The sequence below is a fragment of the Symphalangus syndactylus genome, chromosome 18 (genome assembly GCF_028878055.3).
Source record: "Symphalangus syndactylus isolate Jambi chromosome 18, NHGRI_mSymSyn1-v2.1_pri, whole genome shotgun sequence".
NCBI lineage: Eukaryota > Metazoa > Chordata > Mammalia > Primates > Hylobatidae > Symphalangus > Symphalangus syndactylus.
Genome location: NC_072440.2, coordinates 43,897,636 through 43,925,417, shown reverse-complemented (window position 1 = coordinate 43,925,417; position 27,782 = coordinate 43,897,636). Strand labels below are relative to the sequence as shown.

General features: G+C 41.5%; 1 protein-coding gene across 6 annotated transcripts in view; it reads left to right on the top strand.

Moving 5' to 3' along the window:
* The window catches only part of IL31RA (interleukin 31 receptor A), a 111,512-nt gene that overhangs the window by 27,331 nt on the left and 56,399 nt on the right, over positions 1-27,782 (top strand). For 4 of the 6 annotated variants that reach the window (XM_063622643.1, XM_055251653.2, XM_055251655.2 and 1 more), the window contains one exon: positions 19,786-19,876. In XM_063622643.1, the coding sequence (XP_063478713.1) occupies positions 19,786-19,876 (91 nt within the window). Of the gene's footprint in view, positions 1-13,427; positions 13,501-19,785; positions 19,877-27,782 lie in introns of those variants that run through there. The other 2 variants (XM_055251654.2, XM_063622647.1) reach the window with 2 other exon arrangements.

Below are 27,782 nucleotides of genomic sequence, written 5' to 3'. Positions count from 1 at the left end.
GAGACTGAGTTTTCTCATCTATAAAAGTGAAGGGTGCAGACTCATTTCTAAGTCTCCTTCTAGCTTTAAAATTCTGAGGTGGGCGGATCACGAGGTCAGGAGTTCGAGACCAGCCTGGCCAAAATGGTGAAACTCTATCTCTACTAAAAATACAAAAATTAGCCAAGCTTGGTGTCATGCGCCTGTAATCCCACCTACCTGGGAGGCTGAAACAGGAGAATCGCTTGAAACTGGGCAGAGTTCAGTGAGCCGAGATCGTGCCACTGCACTCCAGCCTGGGTGACAGAGCAAGACTCCATCTTGGAAAAAAAAATCTATATTTTATGATGTTACAAAATATTCTCTGATTTTGAACACTAGTACCAGTACTCTGGGTAAACCTGTGTGCTCAAGCAGGTGCCCTACTATACTTTCTGGAATTTAAAAATAAACTTTTTATTTTGGAATACATTTAGATTTATAGAAAAGTTGTTAGCCAGACATGGTGTCTCACACCTGTAATCCCATCATTTTGGAAGGCTGAGGCAGATCACGAGGTCAGGGATTTGAGACCAGCCTGGCCAACATAGTGAAATCCCATCTCTACTAAAAATACAAAAATTAGCTAGGCATGGTGGTGTGCGCCTGTAGTCTCAGCTACTCGAGAGGCTGAGGCAGGAGAATCACTTGAACCCGGGAGGTGGAGGTTGTGGTGAGCAGAGATCACGCCACTGCACTCCAGCCTGGGCAACAGAAAAACAAACAAACAAACAAACAAAAACAAAAGAAAAGTTGCAAAGATAGGGCTGGGAGCAGTGGCTCACACCTGTAATCCCAGCCCTTTGGGAAGCCAAGGCTGGTGGATTACTTGAAGACCAGCCTGGCCACTGTGGTGAAACCCTGTCTCTACTAAAAATACAAAAATTAGGTGGGCATGGTGGTGCACTCTTGTAATCCCAGCTACTCTGGAGGCTGAGACAGGAGAATCACTTGAACCCAGGAGGCAGAAGTTGCAGTGAGCCAAGATCGCACCACTACACTCCAGCCTGGGTGACACAGCGAGACTCTGTCCCCCACCAGCAAAAAAAAAAGTTGCAAAGATAATGCAGAGTTCCTGAATTTTCCTTACTGTTTTCCCCACTGGCAACATTTTATATTATTATGGTACATTTCTCAAAACTAAAAAGCAGATCATAAATGGTACATTACTATTAGCCAAATTCTAGGCTTATATTTGGATTTCACCAGTTTTTCCATTAATGTCCTTTTTCTGTTCCAGGATCCAATGCAAGCTACCATATTACATTGAGTCGTCATATCTTCCCAATCTCCTCTGGTCTGTGACAGTTTCTCAGTCTTTCCTTGGTTTTCATGACCTTGATGGTTTTGAAGAGTGTTGACTAGATATCCTGTAAAATGTCCTCAAACTTGGGTTTTTCTGATCTTTTCCTCATTACTAGACTGGGCTTGTGGGTTTTTGGAAAGAAACCACAACGATGAAATACCTTTCCTGTCACATTATATCAGGGATTGGTTATATCTATATAACATCACTGGTGATGCTAACTTTCATTAATTGGTTAAGGTAGTGTTTGCCAGGTTTCTCCACTGTAAAATACTATTTTTGTCTTTCCCAACTCTGTTCTTTGGAAGTGAGTCATTAAGTCTAGCATACCCTGAAGGTGGGAGAAGAGAGGGAATTAAACTTCATTCACTTCTTAAAGATAGCAGTATCTACAGATCACTTAGAATTTTTCTATAAGGAAAATTAGTCTCTTCTTCCACATTTATGCAATCATTTACTAATATTAATATGAATTAATGTATATTTATTTTATAGTTTGGATTATAATCCAGTATACATTATTCACTTTTTTGATTAAATTGTTCTGGCTTTGGCTGGAAGTTCTTTCAGATTGGTTCCTGTGTCCCTTTAACATGCTCTATCCTTTTTCTTTTTCTTTTTTTTTTTATTATTGTACTTTAAGTGCACAATGTGCAGGTTTGTTACATATGTATCCATGTGCCATATTGGTGTGCTTCACCCATTAATTTGTCATTTAGCATTAGGTGTATCTCCTAATGCTATCCCTCCCCCCTCCCACTACCCCACAGCAGTCCCCAGAGTGTGATGTTCCCCTTCCTGTGTCCATGTGTTCTCATTGTTCAATTCCCACCTATGAGTGAGAACATGTGGTGTTTGGATTTTTGTCCTTGCGATAGTTTACTGAGAATGATGATTTCCAGTTTCATCCATGTCCCTACAAAGGACATGAACTCATCATTTTTTATGGCTGCATAGTACTCCATGGTGTATATGTGCCACATTTTCTTAATCCAGTCTACCGTTGTTGGACATTTGGGTTGGTTCCAAGTCTTTGCTATTGTGAATAGTGCTGCAATAAACATACATATGCATGTGTCTTTATAGCAGCATGATTTATAGTCCTTTGGGTATGTACCCAGTAATGGGATGGCTGGGTCAAATGGTATTTCTAGTTCTAGATCCCTGAGGAATCGCCACACTGACTTCCACAATGGTTGAACTAGTTTACATTCCCACCAACAGTGTAAAAGTGTTCCTATTTCTCCACATCCTCTCCAGCACCTGTTGTTTCCTGACTTTTGAATGATGGCCATTCTAACTAGTGTGAGATGGTATCTCATTGTGGTTTTGATTTGCATTTCTCTGATGGCCAGTGATGATGAGCATTTTTTCGTATGTTTTTTGGCTGCATAAATGTCTTCTTTTGAGAAGTGTCTGTTCATGTCCTTCACCCACTTTTTGATGGGGTTGTTTTTTTCTTGTAAATTTGTTTGAGTTCGTTGTAGATTCTGGATATTAGCCCTTTGTCAGATGAGTAGGTTGCAACAATTTTCTCCCATTTTGTAGGTTGCCTGTTCACTCTGATGGTAGTTTCTTTTGCTGTGCAGAAGCTCTTTAGTTTAATTAGATCCCATTTGTCAATTTTGGCTTTTGTTGCCATTGCTTTTGGTGTTTTAGACATGAAGTCCTTGCCCATGCCTATGTCCTGAATGGTAATGCCTAGGTTTTCTTCTAGGGTTTTTATGGTTTTAGGTCTAACATTTAAGTCTTTAATCCATCTTGAATTAATTTTTGTATAGGGTGTAAGGAAGGGATCCAATTTCAGCTTTCTACATATGGCTAGCCAGTTTTCCCAGCACCATTTATTAAATAGGGAATCCTTTCCCCATTTCTTGTTTCTGTCAGGTTTGTCAAAGATCAGATAGTTGTAGATATGTGGCTTTATTTCTGAGGGCTCTGTTCTGTTCCATTGATCTATATCTCTGTTTTGGTACCAGTACCATGCTGTTTTGGTTACTGTAGCCTTATAGTATAGTTTGAAGTCAGGTAGTGTGATGCCTCCAGCTTTGTTCTTTTGGCTTAGGATTGACTTGGCGATGCGGGCTCTTTTTTGGTTCCATATGAACTTTAAAGTAGTTTTTTCCAATTCTGTGAAGAAAGTCATTGGTAGCTTGATGGGGATGGCATTGAATCTATAAATTACCTTGGGCAGTATGGCCATTTTCACGATATTGATTCTTCCACCCCATGAGCATGGAATGTTCTTCCATTTGTTTGTATCCTCTTTTATTTCATTGAGTGGTGGTTTGTAGTTCTCCTTGAAGAGGTCCTTCACGTCCCTTGTAAGTTGGATTCCTAGGTATTTTATTCTCTTTGAAGCAATTGTGAATGGTAGTTCACTCATGATTTGGCTGTCTGTTTGTCTGTTATTGGTGTATAAGAATGCTTGTGATTTTTGCACATTGATTTTGTATCCTGAGACTTTGCTGAAGTTGCCTATCAGCTTAAGGAGATTTTGGGCTGAGACGATGGGGTGTTCTGGATATACAATCATGTCATCTGCAAACAGGGACAATTTGACTTCCTCTTTTCCTAATTGAATACCCTTTATTTCCTTCTCCTGCCTGATTGCCCTTGCCAGAACTTCCAACACTATGTTGAATAGGAGTGGTGAGAGAGGGCATCCCTGTCTTGTGCCCGTTTTCAAAGGGAATGCTTCCAGTTGTTGCTCATTCAGTATGATATTGGCTGTGGGTTTGTCATAGATAGCTCTTATTATTTTGAGATACATCCCATCAATACCTAATTTATTGAGAGTTTTTAGCATGAAGGGTTGTTGAATTTTGTCAAAGGCCTTTTCTGCATCTATTGAGATAATCATGTGGTTTTTGTCTTTGGTTCTGTTTATATGCTAGATTACATTTATTGATTTGCATATGTTGAACCAGCCTTGCATCCCAGGGATGAAGCCCACTTGATCATGGTGGATAAGCTTTTTGATGTGCTGCTGGATTTGGTTTGCCAGTATTTTATTGAGGATTTTTGCATCAATGTTCATCAAGGATATTGGTCCAAAATTCTTTTTTGGTTGTGTCTCTGCCAGGCTTTGGTATCAGGATGATGCTGGCCTCATAAAATGAGTTAGGGAGGATTCCCTCTTTTTCTGTTGATTGGAATAGTTTCAGAAGGAATGGTACCAGTTCTTCCTTGTATCTCTGGTAGAATTCGGCTGTGACTCCATCTGGTCTTGGACTCTTTTTGGTTGGTAAGCTATTGATTATTGCCACAATTTCAGAGCCTGTTATTGGTCTATTCAGAGATTCAACTTCTTCCTGGTTTAGTCTTGGGAGGGTGTATGTGTCCAGGAATTTATCCATTTCTTCTAGATTTTCTAGTTTATTTGCATAGAGGTGTTTGTAGTATTCTCTGATGGTAGTTTGCATTTCTGTGGGATCGGTGGTGATATCCCCTTTATCATTTTTTATTGCATCTATTTGATTCTTCTCTCTTTTTTTCTTTATTAGTCTTGCTAGTGGTCTATCAATTTTGTTGATCTTTTCAAAAAACCAGCTCCTGGATTCATTAATTTTTTGAAGGGTTTTTTGTGTCTCTATTTCCTTCAGTTCTGCTCTGATGTTGGTTATTTCTTGCCTTCTGCTAGCTTTTGAATGTGTTTGCTCTTGCTTTTCTAGTTCTTTTAATTGTGATGTTAGGGTGTCAATTTTAGATCTTTCCTGCTTTCTCTTGTGGGCACTTAGTGCTATAAATTTCCCTCTACACACTGCTTTGAATGTGTCCCAGAGATTCTGGTATGTTTGTCTTTGTTCTCATTGGTTTCAAAGAACATCTTTATTTCCACCTTCATTTCGTTATGTACCCAGTAGTCATTCAGGAGCAGGTTGTTCAGTTTCCATGTAGTTGAGCGGATTTGAGTGAGTTTCTTAATCCTGAGTTCTAGTTTGATTGCACTGTGGTCTGAGAGACAGTTTGTTATAATTTCTGTTCTTTTACATTTGCTGAGGAGAACTTTACTTCCAACTATGTGGTCAATTTTGGAATAAGTGTGAGGTGGTGCTGAGAAGACTGTATATTCTGTTGATTTGGGGTGGAGAGTTCTATAGATCTCTGTTAGGTCCACTTGGTGCAGAGCTGAGTTCAATTGCTGGGTATCCTTGTTAACTTTCTGTCTTGTTGATCTGTCTAATGTTGACAGTGGGGTGTTAAAGTCTCCCATTATTATTGTGTGGGAGTCTAAGTCTCTTTGTAGGTCACTCAGGACTTGCTTTATGAATCTGGGTGCTCCTGTATTGGGTGCATATATGTTTAGGATAGTTAGCTCTTGTTGAATTGATCCCTTTACTGTTGTATAATGGCCTTCTTTGTCTCTTTTGATCTTTGTTGGTTTAAAGTCTGTTTTATCAGAGACTAGGATTGCAACCCCTGCTTTTTTTGTTTTCCATTTGCTTGGTAGATCTTCCTCCATCCTTTTATTTTGAGCCTATGTGGGTCTCTGCATGTGAGATGGGTCTCCTGAATACAGCACACTGACGGGTCTTGACTCTTTATCCAGTTTGCCAGTCTGTGTCTTTTAATTGGAGCATTTAGTCCATTTACATTTAAGGTTAATATTGTTATGTGTGAATTTGATCCTGTCATTATGATTTAGGTGGTTATTTTGCTTGTTAGTTGATGCAGTTTCTTCCTAGCCTCGATGGTCTTTACAATTTGGCATGATTTTGCAGTGGCCGGTACCGGTTGTTCCTTTCCATGTTTAGTGCTTCCTTCAGGAGCTCTTTTAGGGCAGGCCTGCTGGTGACAAAATCTCTCAGCATTTGCTTGTCTGTAAAGTATTTTGTTTCTCCTTCACTTATGAAGCTTAGTTTGGCTGGATATGAAATTCTGGGTTGAAGATTCTTTTCTTTAAGAATGTTGAATATTGGCCCCCACTCTCTTCTGGCTTGTAGAGTTTCTGCCGAGAGATCCACTCTTTGTCTGATGGGCTTTCCTTTGTGGGTAACCTGACCTTTCTCTCTGGCTGCTCTTAACATTTTTTCCTTCATTTCAACTTTGGTGAATCTGACAATTATGTGTCTTGGGGTTGCTCTTCTCGAGGAGTATCTTTGTGGCATTCTCTGTATTTCCTGAATCTGAATGTTGGCCTGCCTTGCTAGATTGGGGAAGTTCTCCTGGATAATATCCTGCAGAGTGTTTTCCAACTTGGTTCCATTCTCTCCATCACTTTCAGGTACACCAGTCGGACGTAGATTTGGTCTTTTCACATAGTCCCATATTTCTTGGAGGCTTTGTTCATTTCTTTTTTGTCTAGACTTCCCTTCTCGCTTCATTTCATTCATTTCATCTTCCATTGCTGATACCCTTTCTTCGAGTTGATTGCATTTGCTCCTGAGGCTTCTGCATTCTTCACGTAGTTCTTGTGCCTTGGCTTTCAGCTCCATCAGCTCCTTTAAGCACTTCTCTGTATTGGTTATTCTGGTTATACATTCGTCTATTTCTTTTTCAAAGTTTTTAACTTCTTTGCCTTTGGTTTGAATTTCCTCCTGTAGCTCGGAGTAGTTTGATCGTCTGAAGCCTTCTTCTCTCAACTCATCAAAGTCGTTCTCCATCCAGCTTTGTTCCATTTCTGGTGAGGAACTGCATTCGTTTGGAGGAGGAGAGGCACTCTGCTTTTTAGAGTTTCCAGTTTTTCTGTTCTGTTTTTTCCCCTTCTTTGTGGTTTTATCTACTTTTGGTTTTTGATGATGGTGATATACAGATGGGTTTTTGGTGTGGATGTCCTTTCTGTTTGTTAGTTTTCCTTCTAACAGACAGCACCCTCAGCTGCATGTCTGTTGGAGTTTGCTAGAGGTCCACTCCAGACCCTGTTTGCCTGGGTGTCAGCAGCGGTGGCTGCAGAACAGCAGATTTTCGTGAACCGTGAATGCTGCTGCCTGAGCGTTCCTCTGGAAGTTTTGTCTCAGAGGAGTACCTGGCCCTGTGAGGATCATTCTGCCCCTACTGGCGGGTGCCTCCCAGTTAGGCTGCTCGGGGGTCAGTGACCCACTTGATGAGGCAGTCTGCCTGTTCTCAGATCTCCAGCTGCGTGCTGGGAGAGCCACTACTCTCTTCAAAGCTGTCAGACAGGGACATTTAAGTCTGCAGAGGTTACTGCTGTCTTTTTGTTTGTCTGTGCCCTGCCCCCAGAGGTGGAGCCTGCAGAGGCAGGCAGGCCTCCTTGAGCTGTGGTGGGCTCCACCCAGTTTGAGCTTCCTGGCTGCTTTGTTTACCTAATCAAGCCTGGGCAATGGCGGGCACCCCTCCCCCAGCCTCGCTGCTGCCTTGCAGTTTAATCTCAGACTGCTGTGCTAGCAATGAGCGAGACTCCGTGGACGTAGGACCCTCCAAGCCAGATGCGGGGTATAATCTCCTGGTGTGCCGTTTTTTAAGCCCATCGGAAAAGTGCAGTATTAGGGTGGGAGTGACCCGATTTTCCAGGTGCCGTCTGTCACCCCTTTCTTTGACTAGGAAAGGGAACTCCCTGACCCCTTGTGCTTCCCGAGTGAGGCAATGCCTCACCCTGCTTTGGCTTGTGCATGGTGCGCTGCACCCACTGTCCTGTGCCCACTGTCTGGCACTCCCTAGTGAGATGAACCCGGTACCTCAGATGGAAATGCAGAAATCACCCATCTTCTGTGTTACTCACACTGGGAGCTGTAGACCAGAGCTGTTCCTATTTGGCCATCTTGGCTCCACCCCTCCCTTTTGCTTTTTCAACATTTCCTTACTTTCTGGTACTACAAGATACTCCAGGCACATTTTGTATTTTCCTTGCCCAAGTCCTAAAATCAACCTTTTCTCCAAAAAGCTCTCGGTTTTAAAACAAATTACAATTTATCTGTTTTGGTTTTTATAAGCATTGCCATGATGACCATCCTTGATGGTATGTCTCTGGAAAACTCCATGATTATTTCTTTTAGATAAATATCTAAAAGCAGAATTCCTGGATCAAAGGCATCTAAAATTCTTTTACTGTGTTTTTGACTAACAAGGCATGAGATGGGGGGTGCTGCCTCAGGGGCTGCAACTCAAAGACCACTTCAAATGGGAAACACTATCCATCCATCAATCAATTTATCTGTCTTAGAACTCTCTTTCTATGACTTTCTTATTTTCAAAACAAACAAGGAATAAAGAAAGAAAAAAATGAAACAAGTGAACAAAAGACTTCTCATCTAGACTCTCTAACCACCCAACAAATCACATTGCTCCTCCTAGGAGGAAATGGTTGAGGTGTCAGACTTAGAATGACATCTGTTTCCCTTCATGGGGAGAGCACTTGTTAATTCACTTATTAATTCACTTTTAGAATATAATTTTACATTTTATCAAAGTAATACATATACATAGTTTAAACGTTCAAGTGGCACTCTAAGACTTCTAATGAGTAACAGCAATACAGTGCTACATCCCTTCCCATTGCCAAACTTTCTTCACAGAAAAAAATCACTTTCATTTCTTTTAGCTTTTTTTTTCCTGTGGTTTATTTCCATATCTATAAATAACATGTTTATACTGCAATTTAAATTTTTTTCAATTTTAGACATTATCTATTGACTTCTTACTATGGAAGATAAAGACTGAAGTCTCTTACCAATCCTATACACAAACACACACACATGTGCATCCTTTCCTAACCCCATCCTTTCAATACAGTTATAACTTTTGTTAAATCCATTAATATTTTCATTGTTGTGACTCCATAGTTATTCATAGCTGAGCCACATATTGGACTTTAAATATAAATATTTAACATTTCCTCTTATATAACATTTTCTTTTTCCTGGAATTAATAATTATGCCATTTTTTGGTTTCCTTAACTTACTGAGCTGATTACTCATCTTTCTCCAAACTTTCCAAGAGAGCTGCAAAACTTTTCAAGTTTCAACATCTGTCAGATCCATTGGGTCCCTTCCATGTATTTTTTCATTGGAAATATCCTTCCTTGAGCCTAGCATCTGCCACTCACTTGGGCTAGTTGCTCTCCAAGCCTGCTGTACTCTTGTCATCTTGGGATCTCCCTTGGCCACCATTCTTGGAATTCTCTCTCTACTATTTGAAATTTCCTGTTTTGGGGAGCCCATTTTTCCTTTTTGTTTTGGCTTATGCTCTTGTTTTGGTAGTCACTTTTTTCAATAACATCTTGAAAACAGTCACATGGGAGATAAAGTTCTTGAAACTTGGCATGTTGGAAAATGCAAAGTTTCAAGAACTTTGTTTTACCTTTCTTTCTGATGAATCATTTGGATGGGTAGAGCATCCTAGGTGACAAATAATTTTCCATTAGAGTTAGAAAGGAATCGATCCATTGCTTTCTAGCTTCTGGTTTTCTTATTAAGTCTAAAGTTATCCTTGATCCTTTGTATATGACTTATTTTTTTCCTATCTGGAAACATTTTTTTCTGTTTATTCTTGATATTATGAAACTTCACTGTTTTGTACTTCAGTGTAGATTTATTTTCATTTATTATGCTGTTTACAGTGGGCCCTTTCAATCTGGAAACAAATGTTCCTCAATTCTTGGGAATTTTATTGTATCACTTCTCTCATTATTTCTTTCCCTCCATTCCTCTGTTCCGTGCTTCTGGACTGCTAGTAGTCAGATGTTGGCTATTCTTCATCTCTTTGTCTTTTCTTCTATCTTCTGGAAGATTTCCTCAACTTTATTTTCTAGTCTTTAGACTTCAGCTCTCATATTTTGAATCTCCAAGAGTTCCTGTTCTCTAACTATGCCTTTATCATAGCATCCTATTCATATTTTGTGGGTACAACATTTTTTCTTATTTTCTATGAAGGTTTAAGTGATAGTTTCTTTTAAAAAATATTCTGCTTTTTGCATTGCCTTTTTTTCAGGTTTTGTCCCCCCATCTGCTGTTGGGATGGGAGAAATTTCATGAATTTGGCTTTGTGGGGTTAGGATTAGGTAGTCTGTTTCTTTTTCAGATTTTCAACCAACCTTATGATTTTTGTTTCAGAGGTATAGTCAATTCTCATTATTCCTGGCAATTATTTTCAATAAAGTAGCCGCAAACACCGAATTAGAAAATGCTGCTGAGTGTGGTGGCTCATGCCTGTAATCCCAGCACTTTGGGAGGCTGAGGCAGGCAGATCACCTGAGGTCGGGAGTTTGAGACCAGCTTGAACAACATGGAGAAACCCCGTCTCTACTAAAAATACAAAATCAGCTGGGCTTGGTGGCGCATGCCTGTAATCCCAGCTACATGGGAGGCTGGCCTGAGGCAGGAGAATCACTTCAACCCTGGAGGTGGAGGTTGCGGTGAGCTGAGATGGCGCAATTGCACTCCAGCCTAAGCAACGAGAGTGAAACTCCGTCTCAGGAAAAAAAAAAAGAAATAAAGAAAATACTGAATTATTCTCTGTAGGGGAAATATAGAGTTAGGTGCCTGTGAGCCTCTGGTCACAACATTTTTGTCAGCTAATCAATACATAACCTTGTTTTGTGTGTGTTTCTGTTTAAAGACACCTTATTTAATATACATTGTTGATTCATCAACATTGAACTCATGGCTAATAACAGTACTATGACTCATGCCTGAATAGAGCTTATTTAACACACATATTTTCTCCATGAGGCACAGCCTTCTTCGGCTTAGGAACACCGGACAGCACTCCAGCACTCTGCTTGGGGGGCATTCGAAACAGCAAAATCACTCGTAAAAGGCAAAAAATTGCAAAAAAAAAAAAAAAATAGTAATAAGCAGCATGGTAAATAGACCATGAAAAGACATGTGTGTGCAGCATGAAAATTGAGACAGGAAGGCAGAGCGTCAGCTTGTTCCACCTCAGCTGGGAATGTGCATCAGGCAACTCAAGTTTTTCACCACGGCATGTGTCTGTGAATGACCACAAAACATTGTGAGTATTGATTTGGGGGGTTACAAATAATTCCTAGCAAGTAGGTGAATTCACAAATAAGGAAGCTGTGAGTAATGAGGATTGATTGTACCTACCTAGTATCTCAAATCCTGAGCCGTATGAGATTCTGTGGCACAATTATGTTTGCTTCTTGTTGGCAACCTTATTAAGCATTTCTAGGTTTCTGCTTTCTCATCTTTACCAGTTCAGTTATGGCTTGATTCATTTCTCTTTTTCCAAAGATTTGTTGACATCTCTTATTTGCTGTTGTCTCTTCCCATTTGTTTTGTCTTGTGGTTCTATACCTTTGCTATAATTTTTGTGGAGTTTCCTGAGAGAGTGGAGATAAAAGTATATGCTCAATTGGTCTTGTCTTAACCAGAATTCTATTTAATATACAACACCTTTAGTGAGGTGTTATGCATGTAACAGGTGTTTACTAAGTATTGGTTGAATAAATTCAAGAAATGCTTGCTATTTTTATGCTAGCATTTAGCTTTTCTATATAGTATGTTATAACGGAATTTTATTTTATTTTATTTATTTATTTTTTGAGACAGAGTTTCACTCTTGTCGCCAGGTTGGAGTGCAATGGCATGATCTTGACTCACTGCAACCTCTGCCTCCCGGGTTCAAGCGATTCTCCTGCCTCAACCTCCCGAGTAGCTGGGATTACAGGTGCCTGCCACCACGCCTGACTGATTTTTTTGTATTTTTAGTAGAGACGGGGTTTTGCCATGTTGGTCAGGCTGGTCTCGAACTCCTGACATCATGTGATCTGCCTGCTTCAGCCTCCCAAAGTGCTGGAATTACAGGTGTGAGCCACCACACCTGGCTGGAATTTTAAATATCTCATAATTATAATCTGCTAAGTAAAAGACTAGCTCTCTTTCTCCCCCTTATTCCTCCTGCTTAGTGGAACATTGCCTAAGGAAGATGGGGAATGGGTTAAAAATTAAAATGTGGGGCTGGTAAGCGTAGCTTGTTTTAAAACTTAGTTTTCTTTCCTTTTGCATCATAATCTCTTCCCTGGTCTATTTATTTCTCGTGGTTTGTCAGTCCATTACAAAAGGTTGCAAAATTGTGGTACTAGAAGGGATCCTAGAAATAATCTAATTTGAACCTTTAATTGCTAGGAAACTGAGAGTCAGGCTGCCTTGGTTCAAGTCCTGGCTCCACCACCCATGTAGAACATGTTGCTTATTGTTTTGACCTCAGTTTCCTTGCCTGTAAAGTGGGAATGAAAATACTCCTGATGTTTTTTTTTGTTTGTTTGTTTTGTGTTTTTTGTTTTTTTTGTTTTTTTTTTTGAGACGGAGTCTCGCTCTGTCACCCAGGCTGGAGTGCAGTGGCGCCATCTCGGCTCACTGCAAGCTCCGTCTCCTGGGTTCACGCCATTCTCCTGCCTCAGCCTCTCCGAGTAGCTGGGACTACAGGCGTCCACCACCACGCCCAGCTAATTTTTTGTATTTTTAGTAGAGACGGGGTTTCACCATGGTCTCGATCTCCTGACCTCGTGATCCGCCCGCCTCGGCCTCCCAAAGTGCTGGGATTACAAGCGTGAGCCACCGCACCCGGCCCCTGATGTTATAGGATTGTTGTGAAGATTAAAAGAGATAATTAATGTTCTTAGTACTATGCCTGACACACAGTAAGAGCTCCACAAATTATTAATGATGATTCTTACTAGTGGCTAAGCTGAAGCTCTGGTTTCTCAGTTCAGTGTGTTTTCCTTTAGACATAAATAAGAATTTGTAAGCCTCTTTTTGGAGTCAGCTACCATTATTTTCTTTCCTTCATCTCCTTCATTGTCTAAAGACAGTTACATGATTGCGTATTTCTCATTTCAAGCTAAAGATACTCTCACTGTTTCAGCTATTACCACATTTGTAAGGACTTCCTGAAGAGAAAATTTAAAAGTTAGTCACTTCTTTTAGTTGTTTCTGGTCTTTCAGATGATCCTTTTTTTTTTTTTTTCTGTAAAGTTGAGTGTTTTTGTTTTTGCTTTTGTTTTTAGTTAACAATAATACAATACATTTCCCAGCATAAGTGGGTAAGTGCCACTTTGATTTGGGCTGGGCTTAAAAGCACAAGAAAAGCTCACAGACAATCAGAGTGGAAACACTCCCACATCTTAGTGTGGATAAATTAAAGTCCGGATTGTTCTTCCTGTCCTGACTTGTGCTCTAGGAGATGGAGTTGCCTTTGATGCAAATCCTTTGAGCCAGCAGAATATCTGTGGAACATCCCCTGATACATGAAGGTGAGTGCTAACTCATTTAGAAGAGTGATAGTTTGATCATCTTTTTCTACTCTATAAAAGTCTTTTTCTGTTTTCTTCAGTGAAATTATGGGTCAGACCCATCACATGAATTTCTCCTTGAACTGGTTGTTGATAGTTAAGGGAATCTAATCTTTTGGCAGGCAATATTTTAAGATGCTGAGATCAGAATGGAGAATCATGAGTGTTGGAGGTGAAGGATTGGGGAAAATATCTGAAATAATGGATTTATCTTTCAGGAAACTCTAGGCTAGAGAAAATTGGACCTAGAGGATTCAGAGGAAAATCCTTGCGTGTACTGGTATTTCATGGCAGGAGAGCTGAGAAAGTAAATCACTAATAGCTACCACATGACTTTAGTGAAAAGAGTCCAGGTTTGGAGTAAGACAGTTGTACGTTTGAATCTCATTTATGCTGCTTACAAACTGTTATTTTTGGACCATTTACATGATATCTCTTGGCCTCAGATTCCATATCCGTAAACTATAGATGAGTAATACAAACCCTACAGGGATTTTTAGAAGTACAGGATGTAATTTGTATCGTGTAGTTAGCACTTTGCAGGCTCTCACTGTTCCATCATGATAGTGCTTTTGCCAGTCTCACTGCTGGCTGTCTCAGAATGTTCTTTAAATGAAGGCAGCCCACAACCCAAATGGATTTATAGACTTTGAAACTGGAGGTAGTCATCTGACAGCTTGTAATCTCATCTTGGGCAATCAATATCCTCATCCAAAAAGTAAAGATGTCATTATTTTATGAGGCTGAAATTGCCAATATTTAACTGTTTTTGACTTAATAAAAATAGCAATTTCATTTGATTTAACCTAAAACATAATATAGAAATAAAATTTAAAATATGCAGGCCGGGCACAGTGGCTCACGCCTGTAATCCCACCACTTTGGGAGGCCAAGGCAGGTGGATCACCTGAGGTCAGAAGTTTGAGACCAGCCTGGCCAACATGGCAAAACTGTCTCTACTAAAAATACAAAAATTACCTGGGCCTGTTGGCAGGCACCTGTAGTCCCAGCTACTCGGGAGGCTGAGGCAGGAGAATCACTTGAACCTGGGAGGCAGAGGTTGCAGTGAACTGAGATCGCACCACTGCACTCCAGTCTGGGAGACAGAGTGAAGACTCCGTCTCCAGGAAAAAAAAACGAAATAAAATATAAAATATGCAACTATAAATATAAAATATATAAATAGAAAATATAAAAATATCTGTCTCATTTACCTGAAGGGTGACAAGAATCTAAGGAGATAATACACATGAAAGTGCTTGTAAATCTAAGGCCATTATTATTGCGACTATTATCATTACTGCAAGCTCCAAATAAACATTTAAAAGAGACTGAGAACAGGGCACCCTTCTACTTGATCAGTGAAAGTAAAACTATAAACCAAGTCCTGTGGGTCTTGAGGAATTCTGAGGCACTGAGAGAGACTGAGCAGCACATCGCTTGGCTGCCTCCCTCTCAGTGTTATGAGTCTACAGGTGCTTGAACTTACGGCCATAGTTCTGGCCCTAGAAGTTACTCCCTCTTCTTTGCCATTTTTTATTTTTTTATTTGAGACAGAGTCTCCCTCTGCTGCCCAGGCCAGAGTGCAGTGGTGTGATCATAGCTCATTGCAGCTTCAAACTCCTGGGCCCAAGCAATTGTCCCACCTCAGCCTCCTGAGTAGCTAGGACTGCAGGTGTGCACCATGACACTCAGATGATTCAAAAAACATTTTTTTTTTAGAGATGGAGTCTTGCTATGTTGCCCAGACTAGTCTTGAACTTCTGGTTTGCCATTCTTTAAAAACCCAGTTCTATACTGCAGGAGATAGTGTTTGGCACAGAATGGGAATCAACAAATAATAGTCGAATGAATGTATGAATGAGTGAACCAAAGGAAGGCAAGCCCTGGGAAAATCATGTAGTGGTACATTCTTGTATGAGTGAAATGAGATGAAGCTCAGAATCCAGGACACAGCCTTGAGTGGGAGCTGAATGGCCAAAGAGCACCCTGTGAAGTATCCATTTGATGGGGGATTGCGAGGGAGTAAAACAGCCACACTGTATTTCCTTTGCTTTGGTCCTGTGAGAAGTACTAAGTACATAGTACTAAGAACATAGTACTAAGTACATAGTACTAAGAACATAGTACTAAGTACATAGTACTAAGAACATCCTGTGAGACAGGATGTGGGGAGGCAGGGATAATTTAACATGCTGAAACGTGTAGTGTTTCCCAGCAGAGGCAGTAGCTCCCGTCTTTGCTTTCTTCTTGCCGTGTTCCCAGCCACTGCTGGTAGCCTGTAATAAGTGCGTGGATTTGTATGCAGTCGTTCTACTCCAAACAATAGCTGCTACTAGGTTTACATCTCTTTTGTTGTTGGTTTTGTTGTTGTTTGTTTTAAGATGGAGTCTTGGTCTGTAACCCAGGCTGGGGTGCAGTGGCACAACCTCTGCTCACTGTAACCTCTGCCTCTTGAGTTCAAGCAATTTTCCTGCCTTAGCCTCCTGAGTAGCTGGGATTACAAGTGTGGGCTCCCTTGCCCAGCTAATTTTTGTATTTTTCGTTCAGGTGGGGTTTCGCCATACTGGCCAGGCTGGTCTCAAACTTCTGACCTCAAGTGATCTGCCTGCCTTGGCCTCCCAAAGTGCTGGGATTACAGGAATGAGCCACCACGCCTGACCAACATCTTTAAACATAGGACACCACTAGTTACTTAAGTGGCATCACTGTATATTCTAAGAGTTGTTTAGTTCAGTATGGTATATTTGTGGTGTTGTTGGAAGATTTTATAGAGCTCTGCTAAATGCTGTACTCAAATGAGATCCCACCAATGTGAGATTGTTTCTAGGAAGTGACCCCTTTTTGAAGACCAGTTATTCAAAACTGCTGCATTTCAAAGTTAAGGCTGATGACCCAGGGATGCAGGAAATGGTTGATGGTTCTCCTCAAGAGCACAGCAGAATCTTTGGGAATTTCTTATGGCCCAGATTTGGGGAGGCTGATTCACCTCATTTAAGTCTTCAACAGACTGATATATTGAAACCAATAAGAAATAGTCTTTCTAATGCCTGGAAGGCTCATATTCTTTGTTCAGGACCTCCTTCTGTTAAATTAGTAATCAGAGAGGGCATCAGAGAATCAGAGCAATCAGAAAGGGAGATTCGGGGTTTTGAAGTATCTTTCATCAGGTTCATGGTGAGGTCTTGTGGCTGCCCTGTCACAGTCTTTCACTCCAGTGACAGGAAATTTCATAATTTCCTTTCGTAGATAGTACTGGATAAAAACTGCCAACTTCTGTCTTTTTTAACCATCAATGTTTTACATTCTAAGCTGACCTCTCTTTTCTTTCCTCAAAGTCTTCTGTTTAGGATACAATTAGTTGAGTAGATTCCTGCAACTAAATGATAATGAAGGTTTTCCAAATCCAACTCTTTGAGATTACACACAGGTTTCTTTGGCTGGAGTCCTGAATGAATTCAAGCTTATCAACTGCACATCTACCCACCGCAGATAACTAGGATCACCTTGAACTCTCTACTGGACTTATTTCTAAGCCCCTGGGAGGCATCTCACCTTTTTGCATTTTTTTTTTTTTGAGACAGGGTCTCACTTTGTTGCCCAGGCTGGAGTGCAGTGATAAGATCACAGTTCACTGCAGCCTCGACCTGCCGGGCTCAAGCCAGCCTCCCATCTTAGCATCCCAAATAGCTGAGACTACAGGCACATGCCACCATACCCAGCTGATTTTATCGTGTGTTTTGTAGAGATGGGGTTTCACCATGTTGCTCAGGCTGGTCTTGAACTCCTGACCTCAAGTGATCCGCCCACCTCAGCCTCCCAAAGTCTTGGGATTACAGGTTGTGAGCCACTGCACCTAGCCTTTGTTCACATTTTTTACCAGCAAACAGTCCTTTTTGTGGTTGAGAGGAGAAAGTGGGAAAGGCTGTGGAGGACAAGCAAGTATTAGAATGAGAGATTTCATCCTAATGGCAAGGCTTGTTGACTTCCCACAGTCATTAGCTCATTTCTCTTTTTAGATGCTCTTTGCGCTCATTTCACTATTGTAACTACAACACTTACTATGTGATATATGAGACTACTGTCCAGGCTTCTGTCTCTGCAAGTGGACCAGTGGTTCTTAACCCATTTCTGTTCAAACCTACTGCAGAAATATGACATGAGAGTCCTCAGTAACAGCAGTTCACTCTGAAATTGGTAGTTTCCAAAAATATTCCTGCCATCCTCTCCATCTTTTTCTCCCTTCCCTTTGTTAAAAATCACTGAACTAGAATATGAGCTCTTTGAGGTCAGAGATGTGCTCTTCTTTGATTCCAACCATGTAACACATGGCTGGGACAGTGCTGAACACATAGAAGAATGCCTGAGGTGAGAGAGCCAGGACCACAACTCAGGCAGTCTCAATTTCTAGAATGCTACACTCTTCAACTACTGTAACTTTTCCAGTTTTGTCTCTGGGATGATTTAGTACTGTTGATTTTTTTCCAAGGTTTTTTTTAAATTTCACAAATAATAGCTGAGTATTTTTATTATAAAGGAGACAAGCAATAATTACCATTAACTTAAAAATATTTTAATATTTTATTCAACATTTAATATTGATAAAATGCAAAACCACTTGTCAGAATAGCAATTTTAGTTTTAGCATCTACCATTATTCATTGATTCACTTATTAAGACTGCCAGCATCTTGGCTTTCATAGCCTTCCTTTTTTTTTTTTTTTTTTTGAGACGGAGTCTCACTCTGTCACCCAGGCTGGAGTGCAGTGGCGCAATCTCGGCTCACTGCAAGCTCCGCCTCCCGGGCTCACGCCATTCTCCTGCCTCAGCCTCCCTAGTAGCTGGGACTACAGGCGCCTACCACCATGCCCGGCTAATTTTTTTTTTGTATTTTTAGTAGAGACGGGGTTTCACCGTGGTCTCGATCTCCTGACCTTGTGCCGCCCGCCTCGGCCTCCCAAAGTGCTGGGATTACAAGCGTGAGCCACCGCGCCCGGCCCATAGCCTTCCTTTTTAATGTGCTTTTAGGACTTGTAAATAATGTGAGCTAGGACTAAAGGCGTGTCTTCTGCTTAACAGATGGAGAAGATTAAGACAACATTCTGAATTAGAGACAGAATGTTCTTAGAGTCATAGTTATTTTTACAAACACCTTTTTTCTTCATTGAAAAATTGAAATGTTTCCCTTTGAGTTACATACCCATTTAAATCAAAATGGCCATCTTTATTATCTTAGGCATTTCCAGTTTGCTAAGGATTTCAGTTGGTTTATATGTGATAAAACGTTATCCCTCTAATTTTCTCCAGAAATCCTGCATGCACATTTTTCTGAATAAATTATTTTGTAAAGAACCCTTTTCTTTTTTTTCTAGAATGATCCGACAGATGAAAATGTAACATCATTTATTTCTTCCTGAAATGAAATACTGGTTTTACATTTGCTTTATTCTTAGACTATCCCACCATCTCATCTTAGATGAGGTGAAGAGCCAGCATTCTTTTTGTTCCAATAAACAAGTAAATGCCACAAACAGTATTTTCTGCCAGGTACCAGGCACTGCCTTAGATACCAAGGCTTCAAAGAGGAAGAAGAGAGGTTCCACTCTTAAGAAGGTCCCTGTATGTAGGGAAGCCGTCAGGTAAATTGCTGACCACCATTCTTGTGGCAGATGCTGTAGGACACATGATATAGTGGGGCATGGGGCACAAAGGAGGGACCAACTGGCAACTCCGTGTGGGGATTCAGAGAGGGCGTCTTAGGGAAGGAGAGCCTTGAAATGAGTCTGGAAAGGTGATTAATTTGTCAGAAATAAGGGGAAAGGAGCACCGTGGGCATGCACAGAGCATGGAGATGTGAGATAGCGTGGTGCTTGGTGAAACTGTGAGTTGTTCCATTTGGCTGGAGGGCCTAGGCACCGAGGCAAGGGCCAGAGGATGGCCTCAGAGCTGCACAGACTCATTTTTTTTTTTTTTCTGGAGCATATTCTTGGTAGTTGCTGTATTTTTCATAAGACATAGTGGAGTGGACTATGGACGAAAGGAAAATGTGTTGTAATTGCAAATCTTTAAAATGTTGACTGGGGTTGATGGAGTAATTATGAAGGATCTAGGTGATGATAGTCAACAAAATAAAATAAAATAGGATCCTTCCTCCTTCCAAAATCCCCAGAATCTATTTGCCATTGGAAATAGAGCTTTTGAAAAGAGATATGAAGCAAACCAACTCTTGACTGATGTCATTTTCAGCTCTCTCCCCAGCCTTCGTGTGCTAACCTGGGGATGATGTGGACCTGGGCACTGTGGATGTTCCCTTCACTCTGCAAATTCAGCCTGGCAGGTAGGTTGACCTGGGCCCTTTTACGGATCGTGTGATTATTATTGCCTTCCTTGGACAAGAGTTGTTAACTTTAAAGCAACACCTGGACTATGGACATCCACAGATAGAAAAGGGGACTTGTGAACACCCTGAATTTGTGTGTTTGTGTGTGCACACATGCATGCAATTTCACATATGCATGTGCAAATGTGGCAAGATGGCTTACTGTATTTTCAAAGGGAGATACAACCCCAAAAATGCTGAGATCTACTGTTTTAGAATATAGTAGTCTCCCCTTATCTGTGGGGGAATATGTTCTAAGATCCTCAGTGGATGCCTGAAACTGTGGATAGTACCAAACCCTAAATATACTATATTTTTTCCTTCACATATATACCTATGATGAAGTTTAGGTACGTTTAGGCATGAAGAGATTAAAACAACAACTAATAATAAAATGGAGCCATTATAACAATTTACTATAATAAAAGTTAGGTGAGGTCTGGCACAGTGGCTCACGTCTGTAATCCCAACACTTTGGGAGGCTGAGGCGGGCAGATTATTTGAGGTCAAGAGTTCGAGAGCAGCCTGGCCAACATGGTAAAACCCCATCTCTACTAAAAATACAAAAATTAACTGAGTGTGGTGGCTCACGCTTGTAATCTCAGCTACTTGGGAGACTGAGGTGGGAAGATCACTTGAACCTGGGAGGTGGAGGTTGCAGTGAGCCAAGATCATGCCACTGTACTCCAGCCTGGGCCAGGGCAAGACCTTGTCTCAAAAAAAAAAAAAAAAAAATTATGTGAATGTGGTCTCTCTCTCTCTAAATATCTCATTGTACTGCACTCACCCATTTTCAGATGGCATTGATCACTAGTAACTGAAACCACAGAAAGTAAAACCATAGATAAGAGGGAACTACTATAATAGGAAGTGCTTATCTCCATAGTTTTTGTGTTGTTGTTATGGCTTCATATAATACACATACATAAATACAAAAATAAGCAGTTTTCATACTATTTGCCATAAAGGGAAATAATGAAACAACATTTCTATAGTGTTCCAACTCAAAGACTACAGGCCTGATATCCATACAATAGCTTGTAGATCTAAGATCCATTTGTTTGATTATATCTTATGTTTAAAACAACATTCAGAGCAGAAACACTGGTCTGGTAGTGGGAAGGTGAGGAAGGCGTCATGTAGTGTATTCATGTGCTTGGGCTGCCATAACAAAATAGCTCAGACTGGGTGGCTTAAGCAACAGAAATTTATTTTCTCATGGTTCTGGAGGCTGGAAGTCCAGTGTCAAGGTGGCAGCAGGGCTGGTTTGCAGGTGGCCATCCTTTTGCTGCCTCTTTACATGGTCATCCCTCTGTGCCCACACAACCCTGGTGTCTCTCGTCCTCCTAATGATGCCAGTCAGATTGGATTAGGGCCCATTATAATGGTCCCATTTTAACTTAGTTACCTCTTCAAGTGCTCTATCTCCAAATATAATCACATTCTGAGGTACTGGGGGTTAGGGCTTCATTATATGAATTTTGGAGAGACATAATTTAGCCTATAACATGTACTAATTGGGGTCACCAAGAGGGCAGTCATGACCCAGAGATAATGAGAATGCCTTCAGTCTTCTGTCCTGGCATGGCCTGCCTTAGCCCCTTGGGGTTACACCTGTGGCACTCAGGAGCTTGATAGACCAGGGGTCCCCAACCCCCAGGTTGCAGACCATGTTAGGGACTGGGCCACACAGCAGGAGATGAGCTGCTGGTGAGCCAGAGTTACTGCCTGAGCTCCGCCTCCTGTCAAATCAGCAGCGGCGTGAGATTCTCATGGGAGCACAAACCCTTTTGTGAAATGTGCATGTGAGGGATCTATTAATAGGTTGCGTGCTCCTTATGATAATCTAATGCCTGATGATCTGAGGTGAAACAGTTTCATCCCGAAACCATCCATCCCCCAGGTCTATGGAAAAATTATCTTCCACAAAACTGGTCCCTGGTGCCAAAATGTAGGGGACTGCTGTGATAGAAAATAGATGATACAGGCAGGCAGGACTATTGCTCTCCCTCTCATCAGCAATTGCTCCCAGTTATCTAATCTAAACTTCTAATTACAGACACTGTGGCTCCTATCAAGTCACCCTTTCCCTCAACTTGTCTTTTTCTGTCTTCTATCTCTGTTTTCCACTCTTCCTATGTTGTACATATACCAGCTCCTACAAAACTGGCTCCAATATCCACCATTCTTTTCATCTAGAATATCCTTCCCTTGGTCCTGCTCAGCCTTGCTCTTCTTCTATGTCAAGATATTTTTCAAAACACTGACTTTGCAACAGCATCAAAGTGATATGAGTATAGAGGGAAGGAGGGAGATGGAGAACATCTCTATAATTTTGGAAAACGTTCCTCTTGCATATGGGAAATTCTTTGATAAGGAAGAACATTCTCCCAATTTTTCTTAGAGGAAAGTGATGAATGTTTTTCCCTTTATTTCTAGAAATAGGAGAATATTGCTATGGTTCATATTTTGAGGGTATAGGGAAAGACAGATGGGAGTGACCAGCAAACCTAACCTTCAGTTGTTTGTGTTTATAAAATAAAAATTCTATTTTGACTAATTTTAGATATATTGAAAAACTGTGAAAATGGCATAGAGAGTTCCTTTCTACCCTCATCCAGTTTATCCATTGTTACTATCTTATAATACAATAAAAATTTGCCAAAACTAAGAAACTGATTTTGGCACATTACTATTGACTAAATTCCAAATTTTATTTGGATTTCACTAGTTTTTTCCGTGAATGACTTCTATTTTATTTTTAATTTTTTTTTTTCTGAGACAGAGTCTTGCTCTGTCATCCTGGCTGGAGTGGAGTGCAGTGGCGCAATCTCAGCTCACTGCAACCTCTGCCTCCTGGGTTCAAGCAATTCTCCTGCCTCAGCTTCCTGAGTAGATAGGATTACAGGCGTGTGCCACCATGCCTGGCTAATTTTCGTATTTTTAGTAGAGACGGGGTTTCACCATGTTGGCCAGGCTGGTCTCGAACTCCTGAATTCGTGATCTGCCCATCTCGGCCTCCCAAAGTGCTGGGATTACAGGCATGAGCCACTATGCCCAGCCTGAATGACTTCTTTCTATTCCAGGAGCCAATTTAGGGTACCATATTGCACTGAATTGTCATGTCTCCCTGGTCTCTGCTGGTCTGTTACAGGTTCTTAGTCTTTCCTTACTATTCATGACCATAGCAGTCTTAAGGAGTACTGACAAGTATTTCTGGGTTTAGGGGGAAAAAGACAACAGAGGTGAAGTGTTCTTCATTGTGCATCACAACTACCCATGTTTGTGACAATCTTCTGAGGGAGAATTGAATAAGACTTAAAATAGGCACACTGATTGCCAACAAGGAGGAAGGCAGGACAACAGATGTGTAGGCTTTGCCAGCCAAGGCAGTTCTAGTATATAGAGCCAAGGTCGTTCAGCTATGTGGAATCACTCCAGATAACTGAAACTGGAAATGGTAAAGAAAACAAGAAAGTAGAAGTGAAGTCTAACATTGTTGATTTGGTTCAATTTTATTCCAGTTTCCCTCAGCCCCCTAATCTGTGATAAAATTAACCTAAAATCCTCATATGCAGGATTAAAATGTCATGAGGACACAAAACTAGGGAAAACTACTGTTAAATTCCTCCTCCAAGTCTGAGAATACTGGAGAGAGCAGGCTATTTAGATATTAGTCAGGGAGAGTTGTTTATGCTGTAATAATAAACAAGCCTAAAATATTAGTATTTAAAACAGCAAACTACATGTTCATCACAGGTAAGCAGGGGCCCAGGCTGGTGGGGCTCTGCTGTCCTCACACACACCACGTCAGCATGCGTTTTCAAGGCGTGCAGTGACAGGAGCGGGAGAGAAAGAGAGTCATGCCCCAGCACTTGGATGCTTCCTCTCACATGTCAGAGGCCAAGGCAAATCCCACAGCCACCCTATTGATGAGCACTGGAAATAATTGGCGAGCATTCATTTTATCACCACAAATCTCTTCTGGAACACCAGTATCAAGAGAGCCTTTGGAAGACTATTGCTCTCTTTTACCATGCGCCAACCAGTAAGGGAAAAACAAATGTAGTGTCATAAGAACAGCCTGGGTTGAGTGGAAAATCATTTTTGGAGCCACTTACTCTTCTCCTGGTGGCTCCAAAAGTCATTGACACCTGGTGACACTTAATGGTTCTGAAAAACAGATATTTAACTCTCTTTTTAGCTTATGGCTTCTATATATGTTAACCAAAGCTTTTGAAGAAGCTTAGGAGAGGTATTTAAGGAAGAACAGGAAAGAGCAGGATTCACTTAGGTTTGACTGGAGTGTATTTAGATCCACGAGGATCTATTCCTCCACTGACATCTTGGTAGCTGGCTTTCGATTCAGTCAACGCAAGGGAGAGCAAGAATGAAAAGGAAATAAAATAAAATATGACTGCAGGAGGCCGTAATGAGAATAGTATAAGACTAAGACTATTCTGGGGAAACGGGGAAAGGCTTCTTGTTTCCTTGTTTTCTGGCCAAGAATCAACTTTGAAATCCTCTGGTGATTTAGTGTGACAAGTATGAGCGAAATGGGGGTGGGGCAGGCTACCCCTTTGTGATATTTGTAAGAAACTTGGCCAGAGACTAAGGGTAGATCCACATATATACACACAGAGACACACACACCACACATAACACATACATACATCACACACACCACACTACACACACACACATACACCACACAGACTACACACACACTGCACATACACATCACACACACCATGCACACACCATAAACCTACCACACACCACACTACACACACACACACACCACCCATACCGCACATATACATCACACACACCACGCACACACTATAAGCATACTACACACACTACACTACACACACACTATAAACACATCATACACGCTACACACACCACACATATGTCACACATTCCACACAAACACATCACACTCACCACACACACATCATAAACATAACGCACACACCACACATATGTCACACATGCCACATATGTCACACATACCACACAAACACATCATACACACCATAAACATACCAAACACACCACACACACACACCACACGCACACACCAACACACACACTCCAGAGGATACACACTATATACGCATTATAAACACATCACACATACTACACACATACCACACATACACCACACATACCCTGCACACACTACACACACACCACATACACATACACACTACACACATACCACATACATACTACACACACACACACCATTCATACATATACTATGCACACATACTACACATACCACACACATCACACACATACCCCACACACATTTTGCACGTGACATACACACCACACACTACACACACACCCCGTACACACACATGCATTGTACACACACTGCCCTTATCTCTGAGCCATGGAGACAGGGAGTGAGTGGGACAGTGTGTGAGTTATTCCTCCTGGGTGTTGCAAGCTAACCCTTGGTTCACCTCTTGTAGGACTTTGCACTTCCTCCTGACAGTTGGGAGGCATGGGGTTTGTTAACATTCTGCTTGCTGACCCCAAAAATCCTCAGGGAGGGTTCCAAGCTGCGTGGGCTCTTTGAGAAATGTGTTAATGGTGTAGCTTTCAATCTCTATGTAACATGCAGTATTATTTGATTCAGATCCAGTTAACTTTGGTCTTTTTAAGCATTTGGATCTGGAGATCACTGGCTTTCTCATGGTTTTCAGCATGCAAGTAGCAAGGATAGAAAGCCTTTGAACTGCTTGTTGGATGGGTGCTGTGGGTGCCGAGCTCATGTGCAGGACTAGGAGGAAGGCAGCTTCTCTGGAGAGAGCTAGAAATGTTGACATAACAGGAAGCCATCTAGCTCTCCCTCACCCTCATTTGTCATTCTCAGTGGCTCCTTTACCCATGTAGACAATGCTCAGTTCATAGACCAAATACATCAATGTATACCCAAACACACACATTTACAGCCCTTATAAAATCCCAAACCTAAACAAAACAAAACAATGAATGCTACCCATTCTGGAACCCCTTTACACCACCTTTTTGTTATAGGGTAATACCTCTGACAGAGTTGAAATATATATAATATTATTCAGATGTGCAGAGAAATGGAACATCCCTATTTTCTATGATCAAACAAGTCAATTTCTAAAGTCCGCTTACCACTGGAAAGTCAGGCAAGGGTGAGAAAGAGGAGGGTGTGGGTAGCACTTAAATTTTTTAACATTGTGTCATTTCTCCTGGTTTAAGATGTCTTTGGCTAGCTCAGTCTCTCTGGGGTTCCTGCCTTGCCCTCTGCTCCTCCTTAAGATGGTGTCTGAATGTATGAGCAAGGCTTATGTGACCGCAGTCTTGGATGTGTGGGAACAAGTCCTTGTGTTGCCTTCTGTCTTCCCTGAACTGTCTGGTGTGGTCTGATCCCCCTCTGCCATCTGCCATGGGACAGCTGGCTTTGCCTGTGCTTTGGGCCACAGCTTATGCTCCAGTTGTTTGCCCATGGTCCTGAAGTTCCTCTGTGGATGGAAGCTGCTTCATCCTCCTCCCAGGCCTGGTCCAGTCTCACAGCTGTATCCTCGCCCCCCACTTTGAGGGCACAGGGAAATTTCTGGATCCTTGTGTGCTAAATTCACCTGCATGGAGCTCACGTGAGGAGCTGCACCAGGCCGCCCTCTGCCAGCACGTTGTTAGGACTTCCATGCCTCCATAGAGTTGGTGCTTAGTGGAACATGAGGCTTCCCCTAGACTAGTGGTCCCTAGCCTTTTTGGCACCAGGGACTGGTTTCATGGAAGACAATTTTTCCATGGACAGGGGGTGGGGTTGGGAGTTGGGGGATGGTTCCAGGGTGAAACCGTTCTACCTCATATCATTAGTTAGATTCTCATAAGGAGCAAGCAACCTAGATCTCTCACATGCACAGTTCACTGTAGGGTTCAGCTCCTATGAGAATCTAATGCTGCTGCTGTTCTGAGGTGGGGATGGGGGTGGGGGTGGGGAGCTCAGGCGGTAATGCTCGCCCACCTGCTGCTCACCTCCTGCTGTGTGGCCCAGTTCCTAACAGGCCACGGACCCGTACCTTGCCCAGCGGTTGAGGAATCCTGCTAGACTGCAGCCTGGTAACCTCCCCCAGGCTTGCTGTACCTTGTGAAATAGGCTACCAGCCAGATGACCTTGGTGCATGGGACCCATCCGCATGTTTGTACTGCTCTATCAAGAACATTGACATCAGAATTCTTTGCTTTACCTTCCTTTCATTCCCTCCCCATCCCTGCCCCCATATTTACTTGTTAGAAGTGATCAGCTTTTTCCTACTTCTTGTCTGGTAGAGACTTCCTTCCTAGGAAGCACTAGACCTTCCTTTGATATATAAAGGTAATTTAAGAAGTTGCCCTCCTCTCTCAAAAATGCCTGCTTCTTAAGACTATGATCTTGCCAAAGGCTCAACAAAGAATTTAGTATAAACCCCAGAGCTGAACATGGCCCTTAGTCTAAAATTGCTCTTAGTTGTGCATGTCTGTGTGTGTGTGTGTGCGTGCGTGTGTGTGTGTGTGTTTATGATCAACCCCTTGGTAATCTAGTGAAGTCTATGGGCTGATTCTCAAAACAATGTTTGTAAATGCACAAATGAAATAAATAGCATTACAAAGATACCAAAATATACTGAAATGAAATCATCAAAATATTAAACAAATTTGTGATCTGGTAATATGTGGTCTTCTTTATTAACACATTAAATAAGAAGACCTAATAATTGCCTTAATTTTGGTCTAATATTAATAATTACCTTAATTCAGAAATAGTGATAATAGTATTTCCTATTTGTATTAGTCCGTTTTCACGCTGCTGATAAAGACATACCTG